Here is a 20,376-nt window from a genome sequence, read left to right as displayed (position 1 = left end):
CTAGAGGGCGCTATACAAGATTAATGGTCACAAAACTAGCGCCGCGTACAATATTCCGAGCTTCAAGGAAAGAACTAGAACTAGAGGGCGCAATACAAGATTAATGGTCACAGCCTAGCCAGACACGTGTGCAACTCGGTATGTCATGCATGTAGTGCAGGCTATCACCGCAAGTTACAGCAAGTTTGTCAGTCCAGTGCCAGTTCTACGATGGCAACAAGACCTGTTTTGGGGGCATTTAAATATTTGACTTTCTTTTCCAATGAAAATATATTGAGTATTTCATGTAGTTTGCTATCTAGGTATGCAGTAGGAGCACAAAGAGGTAAGCCTAACTGTTTAATGCGCCTAAATGTTCCCCCACCCCTCCGGGTCCGACTCCGATGTCGGGGACTCGGGGTCTGGTCTAGCCCCATAAATGTGGCCAATTTACTGGACTACCTCCGTAAATAAAGGCCACACTTCCACCATGTACAAAAACATGTCGAACTTTGTCAAATTTTGATTTTCACATTAGGCTTAGGCCTAAAATAGTTTGTACTAAAAATTGTAGTTTATTTTTGCTTTAGAATAGAAGCATACTCACCCTCTTACTAGTCTTAGGCTAATCAGAAAGTGCTGCCTTTTTCAGATGTCTAACTTTCATGAAATTTCATATTGAAATTTTGATACGCAACGTGTGCAAATGAATCTGGACATTTCACGAAAAATAGACATCTGAAAAAGGCAGCACTTTCTGATTAGCCTATAAAGTAACCCAGACCTCATTTAGGTCTTAGGTTACTTTGTTTTATATTGACTTATAGGTGAATGTATTCTTTAGTATTATTCATATTTCCTATTTTCTCCTAAATATTTCCTGGTTTGCCAATGATGACTGTCTGTCATTGGCCCAAGCTGTGTTTAGCTGTGTTCACTATGAGTTACACCCATGGCTGAGTGAGCCAAGGTGACTCAGTGGTGAAATAAACACCAAGAGTTTACCTGCACAATATAGATGTGATTTCCTTTCTGCCCTTCTAAACTGTGACATCCTTTCCTTCTTAAGATTTACAAACACTTCCCGCATACCGCGATAATAGGGAGTCCACCTCCGTTGGCACACTCAGAGCATGTCTATTTTCACAGGCATTGTACACGGAATAAACCATGCCACCGTCGGATTTGTTTATATCAGTTAGAAAAGGAAGAGTTTTACTACACAAAAGACAGGACAATTCGGGAAGGTTAGTGGGCAATCTCTATTCCGAACGAGAAACGTGCTAAGTACCGCGATAATACGGCGTCCCATCCTATATGTTGGAGATTGTCACTTAAATTTTGCCCGACATGCCCGAGGGGTGTGGATTTTGTCACTTCAAAAGTGACAATCCCCATGTCTTGGGTGGGGCAACTGGGGGAGGGGGGGGGGGGAAACAATTGATATATGCACATTACAACCGGAAATAATGTTGCAACCTGACGCTAAGTTCTTCACCGGTTGTGTACAAAGTCTATGGAGAGTCAAGAAAATTTTGTAAGTATTTCCAAACAAAATTGGAAATGTTTCTTAGTCCCAGATTCATGCATTTTTCCAATGACTGACCTTCACTGAGATAATATAAAGAAAAAAAGCAGCATCATGTTGCAACATTCTTTCCTTACAACCACTGCAAGCTTTAGGGGCGAGAAAGAATTCCATATCATACGCCACTTGGCACCCTGTGTACAAACCCTATGAGACTGGTCTGAAAAATTGTTTTCCAACTAAATGCTTCAATATTTTCCCTGTTTGAGGACATGTTATCCCTCTGATGTTTGATGAGTCATTTCCGGGTAAAAAACTAGTGGCATACATATATGAAATTATTTCTCGGGGAGGATTCAGGAATTTGTGCAGGGGGGGGGGGGGGAGGGGTCATCAGCAATGCTGAAATGTAGGTACAGGTTTTTCTCCGAACACTTGGCCTCAACACAGCCACCGAAATCATCATTATTTTGGTCTTCATATTTTAGTCAGTTTTGTTCTGTTTCAAGTTGGTCCTTTCATTCACGCAGCAAAAGATCATATTGCTACACTGGATAAGGGCGCGCCAAACAATATCAAAATTATTGCTGTCATCCGGGTATGTTTTACAAAAGCATTCAATATTGTTGATGTACCCTAACGTGGCGCGGCCCCCAACGTGGCGCACTTTGATTTTTCGCCTGTAGCGCCTACCTAGAGCAAAAGTTTTAACTGAAATTTCACAGAAAGTGAAATTTCATCAAGTTCTAAACACTCCTGTTCATAAATCGCGAGTTTATTTACCCGTAACAAAGTTACAAGAAAAATTTATTTTGGCGTGATTTTCCGATTTTATTTTCAAGTGCAAAGTGAACCCTTTGAAAATGCCCCGAAAAATAAGAAAATAATTTTCTGACAAACATCTGGCTGGGTATGTAAGTAGAGATAACAATTATTTATCAGAATTTATCAAGTTTACAGAAATTCTTAAATGTTAATCTGGAATTTTCCGAGATTTATTCAAGTGCGCCACGTTAGGGAACACTCCGCCAATTTGTGCCCAATTTCCGGACGCCACCGTTTTTGAATTTCGGATTAAATTTTAAGAAACCGAAATTGTTCACAGAGGTTAAATAGCAAGCATTAATAAGGTAAAAGTACTAGTATTTCACTGCATGAATTTGAGGTTTGTCAACAAAGAGGTTTGGCAACACTACACGAGGAAATTTGGGTAAGCTTCGAAGTGCGCCACGTTAGGGAACACGACTATACGCTGATTTATTTGTACCGCTGGAATCCTCATATATGAATAATAATTGACTATATTTCCCCCTCAAACTTCAAACCCTACTTTCTTCAATTTTGTTTCTCTGTGATTTTATAAACTGTCATGATGTGTAATATCATGGTGTGTATTTATATCTTGTTTTTTTTTCACAGCCAAGAGGAATTTGAGGTGTTTGTGTGCATCTGCTAGTACCGGTACTAGTACTACAAGCAAACACATGGACGTTATCACTAAAGATAAAGTCTTCATTGACACCAATGGTCTGGTCAATACATTGGAAGAACATGGTATGATATTTTCGTAGTTTTGAAAGTAATCACAATTGTGGATTGATTTAAACTTTATGTATTCATAATTATGTAAGAATTTATTTAACAGTGAAAAAGGAAAATATACATGTAACTATCAGTGTTGATCGCCATGGCCTCGTGGGCTGAATCATTGAATTCGTGTTCTGTGGGTAATTCTGCAGGTTGTGGGTTCGAGTCCAGCCTGGGGTTATGGTGTGTGTGCCCTTGGGCAAGGCACTTTGTCACTCATTGCTTCTCCCCACCCAGGAGTAAATGGGTACCTGTGAGGGCAGAGATGGTTATTGTGATTGATTTTAGCTGCTTTGCGCCAAAATGGCAGCATGGAGCTGTATACTCCCCAGGGAGCTGAGATTGTCTTTGGATGTTTCATTGGCCCAATGAGCAGGGTAATAATGACGTAGCGCCTTGAGTACCAATACTAGTGGATACGTGCGCTTAAAAAACACATTGACCTACTTTGAGTCCCAAAATCTTCATTAATGATACAAATTTATGCTTAATGCACTGACGAAAAAAGAATTGTTAAAAATATTACAGTATGATTATGGGCATCAGCATATTCCAACTTTGCTCTAAATGTCTAAAGATTCAAAATTTATTTCTTAGCTTTGTAGTAAGTTTTTAATTTGCTTTACTAGAATTTAGGGAATTGTGCAGTTAATGTATTGTCAAGGGTAACTTTTTTCTTTATGCGATTTTAGGATTTTCAAGGCAACAGGCGGAATGTCTCACAGGTGTTTTGCTCAGTGTGTTCAGCAAAAATACAGAGGTTCTGTCAAAGGAGACAATTTCAAAGGAACAGTTGGTAAGGTTTGAAGTCGTAATAATTCACAAAGTGAGTGCAACTTTACTGACAATTTACAAATTAAAAGAAGTGTTTTATTGCAAAGTGTCAAAATCAACTACTACATGTACATGTACCTTATCAAGTACAAAGCAGCCTGTGTGTTTGTGACTGCAAGATAGTACTGGCATTAAATATCTGTTCCTACTTTTCCAGTGAACATTTATGATGTACAGATACTCATCCAAAATTGCTTTGCAACTCAGATTTGTTTTCAAAAAGAAACAATTGAATCGTTTATTTTTATTCCAGAGGATAATGAATTGTGGAGATAGATGTTCATAGGCCAAGTAAAAAAAAACCCACTTTCTCATAGATGTTTATAGGCCAAGTAAAAAAAACAAACACTTCTCATAGATGTTTATAGGCCAAGTAAAAAAACACCAACACTTTCTCATAGATGTTTACAGGCCAAGTAAAAAAAAAAACAACACTTTCTCATAGATGTTTATAGGCCAAGTAAAAAAACCCAAACACTTTCTCATAGATGTTTATAGGCCAAGTAAACAAAAAAAAAACACTTTCTCATAGATGTTTATAGGCCAAGTAAAAACAACAAAAAGTTTCTCATCCTTGCCCGCGTACTTTTTCCAACCAGTTCTCCTTTTATTCCATATATATATTTGCAAAATAATTTGCAAATTTTGTCAATACATGTATGTTGTCTTTTATTTGTTTCCAACAAAATCGTAGCTTTGTAGACAAAAAGATGACGGCCCATTTGAACACAATTTTGTATTAGCAAAAGATTTGAGAAAATTGAAGAATCCATCCGTCATCTTAGAAAATTTGCCGTCTTGGAAAATCTGCCATCTCAAAAAAAAAAAGGATAGGGGCTGCCGTTTCTCAAAAAAGCCTGGATGAGAAACTATTTTATTTTTACGTGGCTTTACACTAGTGAGGTTTGTTTGTGGACAAATATCTTGTAAAGAAGTGTAGCTCAGAAAAAAAACAAGAATGAGAATTGTGCTCAACATTTTGACTGCTCTTGTTAACATCAACAAACTCCTGATGACGACATGACAAGAGCACGCTTGTCAATTAACATGGTAGACCAACACATCTTACTGTTGTCACAAGACTCTATAAACACTGGCCTAGGCAAATTTGAGAACTGTTTGCCAATTGTGTCTTGTAATGATAGCTTCAAACTTGGTAAAAGTTTGACTTAATTTAACCCTTCCTTAACCCTAACCGAACTCAACCCATCAAAGTCCAACAGCAGGTGTTGTTGAAATCTGTTGGGATAGGTACAGTACCCCTAAACTGATGGTCTTTTACATTTGGTTTGGCATGCCTCCAGAAACTAAGTCCAACAGTGTGTATGATTTCTCATGTGGGTGTTGGAATTTGCCTGGATGGGTATGGTTCCTAGTAAATTATGTTAGGGAGTTGGGGTTAATTATTGGTTGTACAGGTTATTTTGAAGCTTTAAATTGAGTTGCTACATGTAATTTTGTTTACCATTATTGTAAATGCTATTTTTTTGTCTGTTAATTTTTACCCTAGGAAATCAGTGTTCAAACGATAATGTCCCACATATCAGCTGTGAAAAAGGACATGATCATCTTAGAGAAAAGTGAATTTTCAACACTCCGCACTGAAAATGAGGTTTGTATAAATTTTCTGTTCCCATTTGGTGAAGGCCACAACAAGTTTTGCAGGGAGTCCATGGTTGTAATGACTTTAAAAAAAAAGTGTATGACCACATTAGTGCAAAATGTACCTTACCTGTCCAAAGATAATGTTTTGCTGTTTCTTGCTTCTTAAAGGGAATATACAACATTTGCAAACATTGAAAAACAAAAGTACCAAATTTTTATGAAATACCTTACAAGGATGTTGGTAAATGACAGTCTAAAATATCCTGTAAAATTATGGCACCTAATGTGAAGTCATTTTCAAGAAAAGTGGTATTTTTGTATAAATTTCCAAGGGTGGTCGGCCGACCACTGTTAGAAAACCTAACTATTTTTCAACTACTGCTTCAAGGTCAATTTTTTCCAGTCCAAATTTGGTAACATGTTCATGAACGGGTGTAGGCCAGCTAGACTGGTTCCCTTACCTTGCAATTTTCCAGCATCTATAAATTGATACATTTCATCTTTAGTGGAGTCAGGGAACCAGACTACCTGAAAATTTTCTTTTTTCTTGGTTTTTCCAGCATTTTTGAACAACAATTAATATTGAGTTATTATAGCCCCTCAAACAGTTAATTTCTAAAAATAACATCAAAATCCAATGATGTACATTCCCTTTAATGCATTCATATTATCACTCTTTTTTTGTTTCAGAGATTAGAAAATCAAGTCAAACAGTTGAGGAAACAACTTCAGGTAAGCATATGGTGGATGGACTAACAGGGAATTTGAATCACTGCATTGTTTACCCTAACTCCCTAGGCCTTTTTGCTAGGATGCAGCCTCAATCCTGCAAAATCCTCGAATTGGCCTCATGGAAAAAAAGCACAATGTACATGTATAGCCTCAATCCTGCCAATTCCTCCATTATTTCTTGAATATGGTCTGTGGAGGGGTGACCACAGCCTGAATCCTGCGGCAGTGACTGTCAATATGTTGAGGCTTGGCCAGGGACATCCTGGAGCAGTACGGAGGATTTCAAGCATAATCCAGGCCTATATTTATGCATGGCTGAGCAAAAACAACACAAGGTCTGACCCAAGACCTTGACAAAGTGCATCCTACAAAAACTTTTGCCATGTAACCTCAATCCTCCAAATTCATCCACTTTGGCGAAGATGATTTTGAAGGATTCAGGACGGTTAGGGTTAAAGAATTGTGGGTGTTTGAAAACCGAAAGATTGATCATCTTTTTTTCTTTTTTTTTTACATGTGGCTTCAAAGATATTTTATTATAACTAAAATAACAGTTTCAAAGTCTTTTTTTTTGGGTCACAGCTCAAATACCGAGTGTCTGATAATTGAATGCGCCAGTATTAACAAATCCCAAAGCTTAAAATGCTGCATTTGCATTATAAGCACTTGCAAATCCAAATAACTTTCATTTTATGCCAGTTTTTTAACACAGATTTTTGTCTTGATAACTATATGTAACCGCAAGAACAGTTCCTATTTTTCGCATAAGAATGGATTGTTAACACAGTATTAGCATGAGAAGGAATTACTTTAAGTATGTAGTATCTTAGATATATAGTATTAAATCTTCCCCCCCCCCCCCAAAAAAAAATAATGGGGGGGGGGGGGGCAAAAACACATTTTAGTATGTTTTATTTTACCATAAATTGTACAGGATGACATCACCAATCTGAGCAACAAGGTTGCATTGGACCTCAATCTGGAGAAAAGCAGGGTGAAAGAAGAGGTGTGTACCACTGTTTGATAGTATCCTTAATTCCATTCAGTTATCCGGTGCTTAGACTTGAGCCTCAAGTGCGGGTTGTGGGTTCGAGTCCAGCCTGGGTCATGGTGCCTGTGCCCTTGAGCAAGGCACTTATTGCTTCTCTCCACTCAGGAGTAAATGGGTACCTGTGAGGGCAGATATGGTTATTGTGATTGAATTAGCTTCCTTGCGCCTAACAGGCAGCATCGAGCTGTACACTCCCCAGGGAGCTGAGATGGTATTTGGAATGTTTAATTGGCCCAATGATCAGGGGTAATAATAATGTATTAAAAGTGCTTTGATTTTAGTTAAAAGCACTATGTAAGAACCTGCTATTATTATTATTATTATTAAAAATGTGGGAGGTTCTCAGTTGCTGAGTCAAAGCCAAGTCTGGCATTACAGAATGCCAGCAAAGATTAGAGGATACACTTTTATACCATAGCAATGCCAGAGGCATTTAATATCAGAGTGTTTGAACTCTTTACAAAGGCATTTTTCTCAGATAGTGGAATTGTTGCATCACTGTAATTTTGTTGTTTACTTTTTTTGCCTGCTAAGGCTCATTGTACATTCAAGTGATTCTTAGTCCAACTACAAAATACATTTACTTGCGTATTGAGCTTAAAAGTCTGAATTTCAGCTCCAGTTCAATTCTCTTAAAATAAAACAAATTTAAGGTATAATATGCTCAAGTGCAAGTTTCTTAATGAATCTGCAACACAACCTGAGCTACTTCATGAATCTACAACTCAATGTTTGCAATGATCATTTTATCTTAAGTCAAAGACAGCAACCAGCTCTGAAAAGACTGATATATATTTACAGATACCCATTTTAATTCTGAATTAAATAAACAATCAGGAAAAAAGTGTCCTTCATTGTGGAGGGCTGTGGTCCAATGGTTATGGTGTTTGATTCACGTGACTGGAAATATGGTGCTTGTGTTCTTGGGCAAGACACTTAACTACAGTTGCCTCTCAGCCCCAAGGAGTATAAATGGGTACCTGTGAAGGTAGAGACCAGAATGCGCTGATCTCGAGCTGCTACAAAAACTGGTCTCATGGCCTGATGAACAGGGGTAATAATCGTGAAGCGCTTTGAGACCTTTGGCATGAAATGCAATATAAGCACCCCATTATTATTATGCCCTAGGACATATACATAACAACATGATTCCATTCGTTCGACTGCACTAAAGCTGAATTTGGCACCCTGCGCATTTGAAGTCCATGTCATCGCAATTTTCAGTAAGCTGTATTGTATTTGTTTGGTTTCATTCCCTGATAGGCTAACGAGCACAGGATGCTGGTTGAAACTAACAAGAATCTTATTACCACTGAGGTAGCCAATGTCATGTCCAAGCTGGAGGCGACCAAGAATGATATCTTCAGGTACTTTGCAGGTATGTCTCCAGTATTGGTCCCTTTTGCCAGTGTTTGGTGGTGTTTTAGTACGTGGACTCTGTTCAGGTCTGCAGGAACAGAACTGTGTGACCACTTCTCAAAAGATTCAGTGTGTGGACACACCACATGCGCACATAGTTGTGTTTTACTTCACTCTCGAGGACAATGCTTTGTGTTTCCTTTTGTCCCTGTAATATAACACTTTCCCATAGACTAAGCACACAAACTCACTACAGACGAACGTTTTCAACAAAAGACCCAACTCCCGAGGACTGAAAGGATCTGTTGTTCTCCCTTTGTGTGTCAGATCTGTTGTTCTCCCTTTGTGTCAGTCCACGGGGGTTATGTAGAACACATACACACTCGTTAACATGTGCATGTATTTCATGAAGTCGGAGGACAGCTGCAAGACAATGAGAACAACGAGAGAGCAGATTCATTGTTGTCCTTGAATAGATATTTTTTGTTTTTCGCAAGTATCTTTAGCCCTTTTCACACTAGAGCCTCTCAACCCCGGGTTAAACTCAACCCTTGGTGAACCCAGTGCTGCCCCGGGTTGAGAGGTTTTTTTTTTCAACCCCGCGTTCAACCCCGCATTGTTTCACACTTGCAAACCCAGCTTGTTTCGCTCGGTTACTACTGTTTTGAACCCTGGCAAGAATTTCAACACGGGTTGAAAATCTCAACCCTGGTCTGGAGCAGGGTTGAGCTCAACCCGGGGCGAAATCAATCCCAGGGTTGACGCAGGGTTGACACAGGGTTGATATTTTTCAAGTGTGAAACGATGCATGTTTTCAGCCCTGCGTCAACCCCGTGTCAACCATGAGATTTGTCTAGTGTGAAAAGGCCTTAAGTGTTGAGTCTATGGAAGAAACAAAAGGAAATGCAATGACGTGTCTTCAAATGTATATAATGGTAAATATTTATTGAGCTCTACACTAACAACAAGTGTTGCTGTTAATTGATGAGGACTACACATGTAAAAGTTGTTTGAATAACCTTAGTGTGAATGTTAAATTGTGATATCATTAAATGACTGCGGAAATTTCTCCATGACAAAAAGTATATATTAATGTGCATGAATTTGAAAGTAAACTATCAAAATGAATTCAAGAATCCATAGGTTCTTTTACAGTTTGTTACATACATCTTAAGAAGAAATTCTGAAGCGCTGTTTACTTTTTGAAATGTATCAAACAAATGTGAGATTGTAGTTGGGCCAATCAGGCAAGTGGAATATAAACTTGTTTTACATTGTGCTTAATATATTCATTTCTTCTTTTCTTTTGCCAGGTACACTTCTAGGCTGTTTGACAATAGCTCTGGGTTTCTACCGAATTTGGATGCATTGACAACAGACAGTGAGACATTATATCAGTTTTTCTTTAGATAAATTATGAACTTTTCAACAAATTCCAGTTAAGAGATAAATTCATCTGGTATGGTTGTGTTATTTTAATATTTAAATGTTTAATCACTTAATTCATCAATACCTAATACCGTTTATGCATTCCTATTGGTCGAGAGCCCGTCACGTGGCTGGTCTTAAACGAATGATAAAGACATGGCTAGCTGGTCTTAAACACTTTTCCAGTGTCACATGAAATTTGGACTCCCATGAAATCCTTAACGTTTCTTTGGTTGAACGTTCAAATTCCCCACGCATGCATGCGCAATACTGCCAGTGAATCATTATTTCATAGTTCGATATTCACACTACACCAGCCCAGCTGCATTTTGCGCGACATCGCACAGTACGCGCAACCATGGAGGTGGAATGTGCGACGCGCACGCAATTGTGCAGGGGCATTCCATATGATAGTCAGAGGGGTGTTTCGTAAAACATGAAGTAAAATTGTTGAACAAAATGGTTAGCAGCGTCTAGTCTGAGACTTGTTTTGATTTTTGGACCGAAAAGATTTGTTTTTTTGACCAAAAAGGTATTTATGAATGGGAATTAATATGTGTTCCGTCGGTATTATAACACTCTGTTTAAAACCGGTGTGAGTCTGGATGGGTGATAATTACCCTCGGCTTCGCCTCGGGTAATTATCACCCATCCAGACTCACACCGGTTTTAAACAGAGTGTTATAATACCTCCGAAACACACATTTATTCCCTTATTATCAATTTAAAGATTTTTAAAATTTTGGACCAAAAACAAGGTTTAAAAATGGATCTCTCTTTCCATTTCTTGGAGAGCATGTACAAAACATATGGGACTTTTTGCCAAATATTTCAAAGTATAAACAATTGAAGGACAATAAGAGGCCCACAGTGGAAGGCGTTTTCCAAGTTGCCGACTTCCATCTGGTTGACGAGGGTTGGATCTCATGGCCAGTCCTTGTCCAGCAGACACAAAAAGTCAAGTCCAGTTTTCCATTGTTGAGACCACTGTTTTACGCTTATTTCACAAGACACATAAGCACCTGCATTCAGTTCCCCGGGAATCTGTTGCCACTATGAGTGATCTGAATGACCATGTATTTCACCAACTCGGTTTGAGAACGAATGGCTTGAATCCTCTTGCTTGGCCACGGATCCACGATAAGGCAATCATGCTATCAATCTGGAACACTGTTTCCTTATCTTCCATTACTTAGTGGCTGACACTGCTGTTTGTAACTCTATTCAAGCTATCCTCAGACTCATCAGGGCCCAATTTCACGGCACTGCTAAGCACACAAATTTGCTTAGCACAAAAAAAGTCTGGCTTATAAAAGCTGGTTACCAGCCAAAAGTCAATGTGATTTTCATGCTAAGCAAACAAAAGCTGAATACCAATCACGAGCAATATACATCACATGGAGTTTTGGCTGGTAACCAGGTTTTATAAGCCAGACTTTTTTTGCTTAGCAAATTTTTGTGCTCGGCAGCACCGTGAAATTGGCCCCTGTACTACTGTGGACTTAGGGTAAGAAATCTGACAACATTATGCATCGCTGCTTCGATTCCATCTGATGGACACGTAGGCAGGCCAGCAGTATTTGATGGGATGAGGCATCCCGGGAAACTTACATTATTCAGCTCTTTGAAACTCGTTGAGCAGTTGATTCCACTTGTTCAACATCTTGTCATTCTTGTTCCCATTCTTAGTTCTTGTTGCCTCAGCAGCTGCATGCCCGTTGGCACTTATCAGGAAGGCAGCTGCAATCCAATCATGTCAGAGATGCGAGCAATGTAGCTCAGGACTGCATTTTTGTTTTGGTTCATTCCTTGAACAACGTCCATGGTTGCCTTGCAAGACATTTTTGTCAGTCTGTTGGTTCCAAACAGTCCCTTGAACCTTTTCTTCTCGCTCATTGTCATCTTTGGGAATTTGTTGGACGGCCAGCCCATTATGTTGAATTTTAAATCCAAGTGAAGTAAGAGTAGAAAACGACCATTCTGTAAGGGTATACCCAATTTGTTCGTTGTGCAGCGACAATGTTTTTTACATTGGAGCTTCAGACGTCCCTATTAAAAATATTTGTGACCCAGGTAGAAATTGGGCTGAAATAGGAAAGAAGCAAGCGGCGACAAGGATCTTGTTTTTGCTGATTTATTCTGTAAGAGTGTAGACGAAACAGTGTGGATGAGTCTTCGATGAAGAATAATATATAATCACAATGAATAATAACTAACTTAAAGAATTAAACACAAATTACAGTAAATTAAATATATCAAACACAATCATCTATGGTTCGCGCCGAAATCCTGGCGGCAACCGCCATCTTGGAAAATGGGATTATTGACACAAAGCGAAGTAACATAAATCAAGAAAAGGCTGGTTTGCTAAACATTGAAGAAATGAACCATTCTAGGACTTCCTCAACAATCTTAAACAAGGAAGTCTTTTATCATAGAACTAACAAAAAGGCTGGAACCAAGCGACCAAAGGGTGGAAAAAAGGCCATTCTGTTACCATGCACTTTACATTCTATCTTCTGACATCCCTATCTATATATTATTATTACCTATTCGTTCCAGAATACCTCCAGTGATTCGTGTTTCCTAGACCTCAAGCAATCATTTTATTATCGGTAAAGTCTGGAAACAAGCAAACAAAGGGTAAACAAGTGGCCTTTCCTTGTTGACGGTCTCTTTCTCCCCAAATGTACTCGTCCTCTCTTTGTTCGTTTCAAGATGTTAAGGCAACTGTGTTGTATCCTATGGCAAGATTACAAGCTCTGTGAATGCACGTGTCACTCACTGGGCATGAACAGGTCTGAGACGGATACAACCTAACAACGTGCATTTGATCGTGCAGTCCTTTCACGTTTGTTTGTTTGTTTATTCTTTACCCTGGATAAAATCAGATCAGTACAAAACACTGTTTTCCACTGATGCCCAGCAAAGTTTACAAAAAAACCACATTTCACACAAGTTAAATGTTAAAAGTATACGATACAACCAGACTAAAAATCATCTATGAAACATCGACAGCTAGTACTAAAATTACTTTAAAATTACATATAAACAATATGTTAAAATAAACAAATAATACATACAAAGAAGACAATACTTCATGACACATAATCTTGATAAACTCGGGTAGAGTAACACAATTTTGTTGAAGTTCGGGTGTTGAAGGTATCTATAATGAACATCATCTCATCAATTTTAATTTCAGTCAAAAGCTCTTCTCTCTCACCCATTGTAATCTTGATCAACTTGCCCTTCTTTCTTTCTGTATTTCCAAACATACAGTTATTAGACCACAATCTTTTGACGTTTCTTCTACAGTGTTTCTAAGGTCATTTGAGGCTCTTGCTCAGTTTTTGTATTTCTGGGATTTCTTACAAGTGACTTCACATTTGCCTCTACCTCTCTGACCTCTTTTTTTTTCCACTGAATTTCTCAACTGATCAACCAGACATTCTAATAGCATGTTATCATGTTGTTTACCTTCCATTTCCTCAAGTCCTCAAGTTTTTTTGTGTTTGATGTCAACCCATGTTCTAACTTGATGCGCTTATTCTGCTGAGCATTTAACTCAAACTTGTGATTTGCATTTAGTGGGACTGCCTGATTTGTGAGGCAATTTGATTGATAATTTGATACACTGTTCTATTCCATCTGTTTAACTGTGCACTCCCTAAGATTTGTCTCCATCACGTACACATGGTTTACACCTCTGATACATAGCCTTGATCTTTTGCTTTAAGGCTTTTGATAACAGGGGGCAAGTGAGTTTCTCACTTGTAATTTGATGTCTATTGAATACTTTCGTCAGAACTGAGACAACGTCATCATCACTAATACAGTGGCTGCTCATACCCTTGATGACAATGTTGTACAGTTGTAAGTTATTTGCGTTAAGATTGACAGCATATGGATATTCTGAACTAGACTGTGGCACCCCCTGTTTAGGTAACCGAGGACCTTAACGTCAACACCAGTGGCAAATAGGGCTTTTGCCCCTACCTTAGGGCCTCCTCTCAACGCCTCCAACAAAAAAATACTTCTGCTGATAAACTGGAACGTTGTAGCGCTTGACGGCATGTGTACTGCTGTCATGAATTCCCCGATTGGGGGTATCTTTCCCGTAAAGTGAGGAGGTCTTTCATCAGAATACTCTACACGGGGTTCCCGTTCAACAAGGCAAAATAATAATGCCCCTTCCATGATGTATGCAAAGTATCTGGCCTTGTTGAAAATACGGTAGTACCACTGGTATCCTAGCACTTCTTGAAGTCCTGAAGCTTGAGGTAGAACCTCTTGCCTTATGTGGGTGAGAAACAGTATACTGTATGTGTGTTCTGAAGAATTTGTGGTCTTCATAGGCAATCTTCTAACCTACAACAATCCTCCCTGAAACATGGACAAAATTTAACTGAGGGATTCCCATATTTACAAGTTTGGATAAGTTGTGAGGTGGCTACTTCAAACTCCTGCAACTCCATCCTTTCGATGACGCTGGTTCAAGCAGCATTTGTCAGGAGCAAGTGGAGTATTATGTGTGTTCCGAAGAATTTGTGGACTTCAGAGGCAATCTTCTTACTTACAACAATCCTCCCTGAAACATGGACAAAATTTAACTGAGGGATTCCCATATTTACAAGTTTGGATAAGTTGTGAGGTGGCTACTTCAAACTCCTGCAACTCCATCCTTTCGATGACGCTGGTTCGAGCAGCATTCGTCAGGAGCAGGTGGAGTATAATGTGTGTTCTATAGAACTTGTGGTCTTCAGAGGCAATCTTCTTACTTGCAACGATCCTGTCTGAAACATTGAGAAAATTTAACTGAGGGATTCCCATATTTACAAGTTTGGATAACTGCAAGCCACTGTCTTTGTCAAATGCTGAACAGTTTTGGAAATTTACAGCGCCCAGCAAAAGGCATTGTTGACAGTGAATATCAACAATGAAGTGGAGAACAGGGACTGTAGTGCAGTGTTGAAGTGTTTCAAGAGTTTCTTGAAGACTGTACCCTCCTAAACAGTTTCAGTTTGAGAAAACAAAGCAAAGTTACATTACCATCTCTAGGATTGCCAAGAATAAGACGTATGCGAATTACGTTTAGTGAAATGTCAAACATGTAGGTTTGACATTGGCAGATGAGAAAGGAAGGAGTAAAAACAGATGATCAGTCTTTTGAAATGGAAAAGTAAGAGTTCTTTTCTTCCTCATTCTAATAGCAAGGCTATTTTACTGCACAAAACTGAGCTTCATGCCACAGTTGTGCAATGGACAAGTCCCGAACATTCTTGTCATAGTTCCATAATTTGTAACTAATCGGGCACATCTTAATTGTGACCAATAATGGTCCCTGTCTGCTTGGTTGCAAACATTGCATTAATAGTGTCATGTTTAAAGAACGGGTAGACTGATATGTTTTTCAATATTAAACTTGCCATGTTTCTCCTTCAATTGTAGGACTACACATCGATTGTACAATTTGACTTCAGCAGGAGAAAGAGTTTGCTCTGTAGAAATAAGTCTTTAAAATATTCACAAAATAATAATGAATTAAAAGTCAATTTCAGTGTCACTTTGATAGAGTCAATAAAGGACACGCTGCACACTTGAACCCAAGGCTTTGCGAAAGCAAATGGTTGTATTTCAATTATGTCTTTTTAAATGCAAGCATTGATGGGACAAAACTGTGGTGCAAGATTTTGTAGTTAAAGAAGTGGGGATGATCACCTTGGATTTGTTCAAAGATGGGTTAGACAAATCACAACATCAATACGAATCTACTGATCATACACTGTGTTATACAAATAAGAACAATGTTAATTATTGAACTGCCCATTGGGAAACTAAGATACGTTATTATTATATTAGGCTAATTGATTGTTTTTCGAAGGCTTTGTACAAATATGATTTTGAATTGGGCAGCACTGGCTGGGTTGGGTTGTAGAATTTGTTCATATAGTCCTTATTAAATGAACAAAACAAAAATGATAAAACAGAATACTAGAAAACATATTTTTGGGGGATATTTTGTCCTGTATAGTATATTTTTGGCAAAACTTGAAGCATATGTTGACTTCCTTAACGGTGGCATGATTGAAGCATGTTGACACTTTGCTCTTGACGTTCTTCATGTTCTTGTGTCTGAATTTGTCCCCTATGTTATAGAGAGTTCCCCGTTGTGAAGCACTTGCTGGCTTGTAGAATTTGTCCATGTAGTCCTTATTAAATGAACAATACAGAAATATTAAAACAATACTATAAAACATATCTTTTGGGATATTTCCCGAATGGTATATTTTTGGCAAAACCTGAGGCGTATGTTGACTTCCTTAATGACCATTTAGATATTTGAATGTTACAACTACATACATTTTACTGCCCTCTGTACCACTGCACTTTCACTGTATCGGCTGTCGCGACTTTGCAGAGCTTCGTATACATACACATATATTACATATATTGTTTCGTTTCAAATTATTTGTATGTGAAAAGGACTCAAAGTAATTAATCGTGGTTGCCTGTTTTTCTTTAAATATTTTTTTTTCAGTCTTTGCCCAAACAATTTGTCATCTTCAACTGTTATGTTTTTACAAATTAAGAAAAACATTGGGAAATGATGTAGTTGAGCCTTGCACATGATTTGAAGGTCGCCTTGTGAAACCTGAATAAGCAACATGGGGAGGTGAAACTGTTGGGCTGTGGTTCTAGACCAGCCATTCTATTGATGGATTACGATGATGCGCCAGGGCCATCCTGGCATTTGCCATTCTCTCTACTGACAGTTGGTCAGCGTTGCAGCACTCTGGAATAACTTCTTTGCCTCTTGTTGGGACGTACTTGTTCAGAGTTTTCATGATTGCAATATTAGTCCTTTCACTGAGGAGGGATCAGATTTGATGACGCCCAAATTGATCTGTACACAAACAGTACAGAAACTTGTTGTCATTGCCGTTGGGGCAATGTATAGGAAGGACATAAACAGAGAATTGTGTTAACAAAATTTTGCATAACAATGTGGGGATGGAAATCCGAGTATCATCACAGATTCTGAACGATTCTGTACTTCCACGAAGCTTAGAATTATCTAGTACAATATGTTTCCAAGATCAGGCACGGATCCAGAAGGGGGGGGGGGGGGGGAATCAACCCAGTTGTCTCCCCAAAAATGTTTTTTTTTTCTTAATAGAAATTCATTAATTAAAGAAAATCTGAACATGCTCATCAAGTAGTAACTGTCGCAATCTGATGTTTTTGCTCCGAGGCAAATATCCGCTTAATCAATTCTGTTTTGAGGGTGTTGTAGCGATCGTGAACGGGTAGAAAATGAGTAAATCGTGTACTTATACCATCTGAGGCTAGAGGGAGTATGGCAATAATAACTTTCACGAGGACTAACAGTTATGTACAGTTGAAGGAGATGAAATGGACGAAGATATTTACTAATAAAGATGATGAAACTATACACAGTAGAAAACGATGGAAACTGATGAAAAGTTGATTAAAGCGACATAGTAAAATGACTGAATATAACAATAACAGAGATGGTGATATTTACATGTGCACTTGTTTGTAGGAGTTTTTATGTCTCCACAGTACAACACACTTTGACCTTGGGCCACAAAAAGGGTATGGTCAGCCAAAAGGACATACATGTAATTGGATTTTTTTTATGTGTCGCTACAAGTTCATCATAGACAGATCTCCAAGGTGCTTCCTTATAGCTTGTAGGTGAATAGTACCAACATTTTCATCTCTCAGTGTGGAAATATAGGTTGAACTGACATGATCAGAGGATAGAGAAATGCCTATCACAAACACATTGGTGTCTGGGCTCTTGATGACTATGTCACTGTCGCAGGATGGCGATGTAGCTGGCATGCAACAACATTCTGCTGTCAGCTTCTTTGTGTGAACAGTGTAGCTCAGAGATCTCTTTTACATCTACAATTCGCTTGTTGGGTGAGATGGAATTGCTGTACCAACCAGTACAACCCCTTTCAAGCTCTTTACATTCCTTTTTCTCCAAGTGCTGAAGAGGAATTCTACCAACTTCTCTTTGTTGAAGCCATTTGCCAGATACTTTTTCCACTGTTTCAGAATGGGCTGCGAAGGCTTTGAAATCTTTATCTTCTGGGACCCAGTGGCTGCCCTGCGTTTCCTTTCAGCAGTTTTTAAGCTGATCTTGGGGTATCTGTCTGTGACGAAGTGGACACTGTTTGATTCACGGTTGCATGCCAAGTTCACCAACTGACTATAAGAATCTTCTCAGCAAGTTTGCCCATGCTCACTGGCATGTGTTTGGGGCTCATTTGTTGAAGCATGGCCAATCCATCAATGATCCACACACATTCTGGGTTTCAATTAAAACATGATAGAAACAGCTTTCGGTCCAATAATACAAATAAAATACAAATCCTTCAAGTAGCAAGGCATTTAAAAGTGACTTCAGAGGGGAAAATGGCAATAAAAAGAATTTTGAAACTTGTTCATTTCTAATTTTTATTTAGCTGGCATTGACGCTAACTCACTTGGGGTGATTTATTAGGAACCTTCCTCATCCTTGCAAATTCCAATAAATTGGACTCCACCAAACCCTTGTTGGAGTTTGGCTGGTTGGGGATCGTGACTTCGAAGCCGGCTTGGTATTGCACCGACCCCCAGATCGCAATTAATCCCACAGTTTCAGGATGTCCCCAGTTCTTTTTACGTTTCCCCCCAGGCCCATCGGACTCACTTGCTGTCGATTTTCTTTTTCTCGGGGCCTTCGGCTTCGTCGACGGAGCATTTGGGGTGGAACCACTGGACTCACTTGCTGTCTTCGATTTCTTTTTCTCGGGGCCTTCGGCTTCGTCGACGGAGCATTTGGGGTGGAACAAGAGCTTGAAGACATGGAAGAAGGAATTCCGGAAGAAGAGGCCATTTTGTTGAGTTGTTTGTAGTACAATGATCTTTGTGTGCTAGCGTCGCATCGCGTCAGTGTTGACGTTGACGTGGCCCACTAAATTCAGCGCGCGAAAAATACGTCACAGGCACGTCATATCCCGCATAGGTCAAAGGTGACTGTGCACAGCGCCCGCAATGTGTGACATTCTGCCAGTCTCGAACAGCGAATGAACCGTTCCGTCGCGGAATATAAGTCCAGGTGGGAACGCACGGTAGAATTACACCAAAGCCAGTCACGGTAACTTTCCCGCGTGGCCGCTGAAGAAAAAGTCCAATGGGAACACGGCTTTAACCAGCAACTTTCATATAATCTGCTGCTTCACATTTCATGTTGATGAAATTTGCTGGCAATTTTTTTTAACCAGGCTTCTTCTTGATCAAATTCTGTTATCTTCAGCGCACTGTGTATATAACTCATGTTTCTGCACCAGATCATCATAGGCATGCTGCCAAATTGTTCAACATGGCTTGCTTACCTCATCTGTTTACGGTTGCACCCCATTTGAGGATGTGTCATTGCTGCCTTGGCATTTCTCTGTTTCATCATTGCTTCCTTTGTTTCCTTCACTGTGTCTGCTATTCTGCATTCACTTCTACTTTAGACACTGCGGTCAGTGTTGGTTCGCGTGTATGAGTGTGGTAGGACCACACATAGTTTGGTTTTACTAAACCGCTGAGGACCCTTATTGTTCCCTTCTTTTGTTGCTATTGTTTGAATACATGATTTTTCTCAACATGTCCCATAAGGTTTGTACACGGAAACTTTCTGATGCATTGGGCCCAGGTATTTGGGTTATCGGTATCTTAGGAAAACCTTTGTTCCAAGTCCTTAGACATGAACATATACCATGTGGGCCTTTTATTTTATTCTGACGCATTGGGCCCAGGTATTTTGCTTATTGGTATCTTACGAAACCTTTGTAATTGTTCCAAGTCCTCAGACATGAACATATACCATGTGGGCCTTTTATTTTATTCTGATGCATTGGGCCCAGGTATTTTGGTTATCGGTGTCTTTGGAAAACCTTTGTTCCAAGTCCTCATCAGACATGAACATGTACCATGTGGGCCTTTTATTGTGTTTATATGCTTTCTTGTATTTTGCCGGTCATTCATGTCATGTGGCCCCTCGCAATGGCGAAAGCATTGCTCCAGTTTTTTTTTTCAAGCAACTGCCACATGACGGATTTTCTGAACAATAGCTAGCACAATGCTTTCCCTATTGAAGGGGGTTTGTATCAGTGTACAGTGTTAAGATTGGTCCAAATGGCTAAACAGTTTTTTATAAACATTTACAATAATAAAAATGTAAAATCCCAGCCCTATCAGCTGGTAA

At 39.1% G+C, this 20,376-nt stretch overlaps 1 protein-coding gene and 1 long non-coding RNA gene across 2 annotated transcripts; one reads left to right on the top strand and one right to left on the bottom strand.

Moving 5' to 3' along the window:
• Positions 1–99: 99 nt before the first annotated feature.
• On the top strand, positions 100–10,173 carry LOC119746082 (mitochondrial calcium uniporter regulator 1-like). Its single transcript, XM_038222874.1, has 8 exons — positions 100–325; positions 2,927–3,061; positions 3,787–3,890; positions 5,439–5,540; positions 6,224–6,265; positions 7,200–7,271; positions 8,580–8,694; positions 9,989–10,173. The coding sequence occupies exons 1-8, from the start codon at positions 211–213 to the stop codon at positions 10,045–10,047; spliced, it is 744 nt and encodes a 247-aa protein (XP_038078802.1). The 5' UTR covers positions 100–210; the 3' UTR covers positions 10,048–10,173.
• A 9,630-nt stretch (positions 10,174–19,803) lies between these two features.
• On the bottom strand, positions 19,804–20,141 carry LOC119746076. The gene is made up of 2 exons (XR_005273691.1): positions 19,957–20,141; positions 19,804–19,854 (listed from the first exon to the last, which is right to left on the bottom strand). It is a non-coding gene; the product is annotated as an uncharacterized LOC119746076 (long non-coding RNA).
• Positions 20,142–20,376: the final 235 nt, after the last annotated feature.

The sequence above is a fragment of the Patiria miniata genome, unplaced genomic scaffold, assembly GCF_015706575.1.
Source record: "Patiria miniata isolate m_02_andy unplaced genomic scaffold, ASM1570657v1 HiC_scaffold_12, whole genome shotgun sequence".
In the NCBI taxonomy this organism is placed as follows: Eukaryota; Metazoa; Echinodermata; class Asteroidea; order Valvatida; family Asterinidae; genus Patiria; species Patiria miniata.
Note: the sequence above shows the minus strand (reverse complement) of the source record. Positions and strands in the feature narration are given on the sequence as shown.

What these genes read in the sequence shown, in the direction of transcription:
- LOC119746082 (XM_038222874.1), top strand. Translation starts at nt 211, where the DNA reads ATGGCAACAAGACCTGTTTTGGGGGCATTTAAATATTTGACTTTCTTT. An exon ending in AGTTGAGGAAACAACTTCAG is followed by an intron (nt 6,266 to 7,199) that starts GTAAGCATATGG and finishes TAAATTGTACAG; the next exon opens with GATGACATCACCAATCTGAG. An exon ending in AAAGCAGGGTGAAAGAAGAG is followed by an intron (nt 7,272 to 8,579) that starts GTGTGTACCACT and finishes ATTCCCTGATAG; the next exon opens with GCTAACGAGCACAGGATGCT.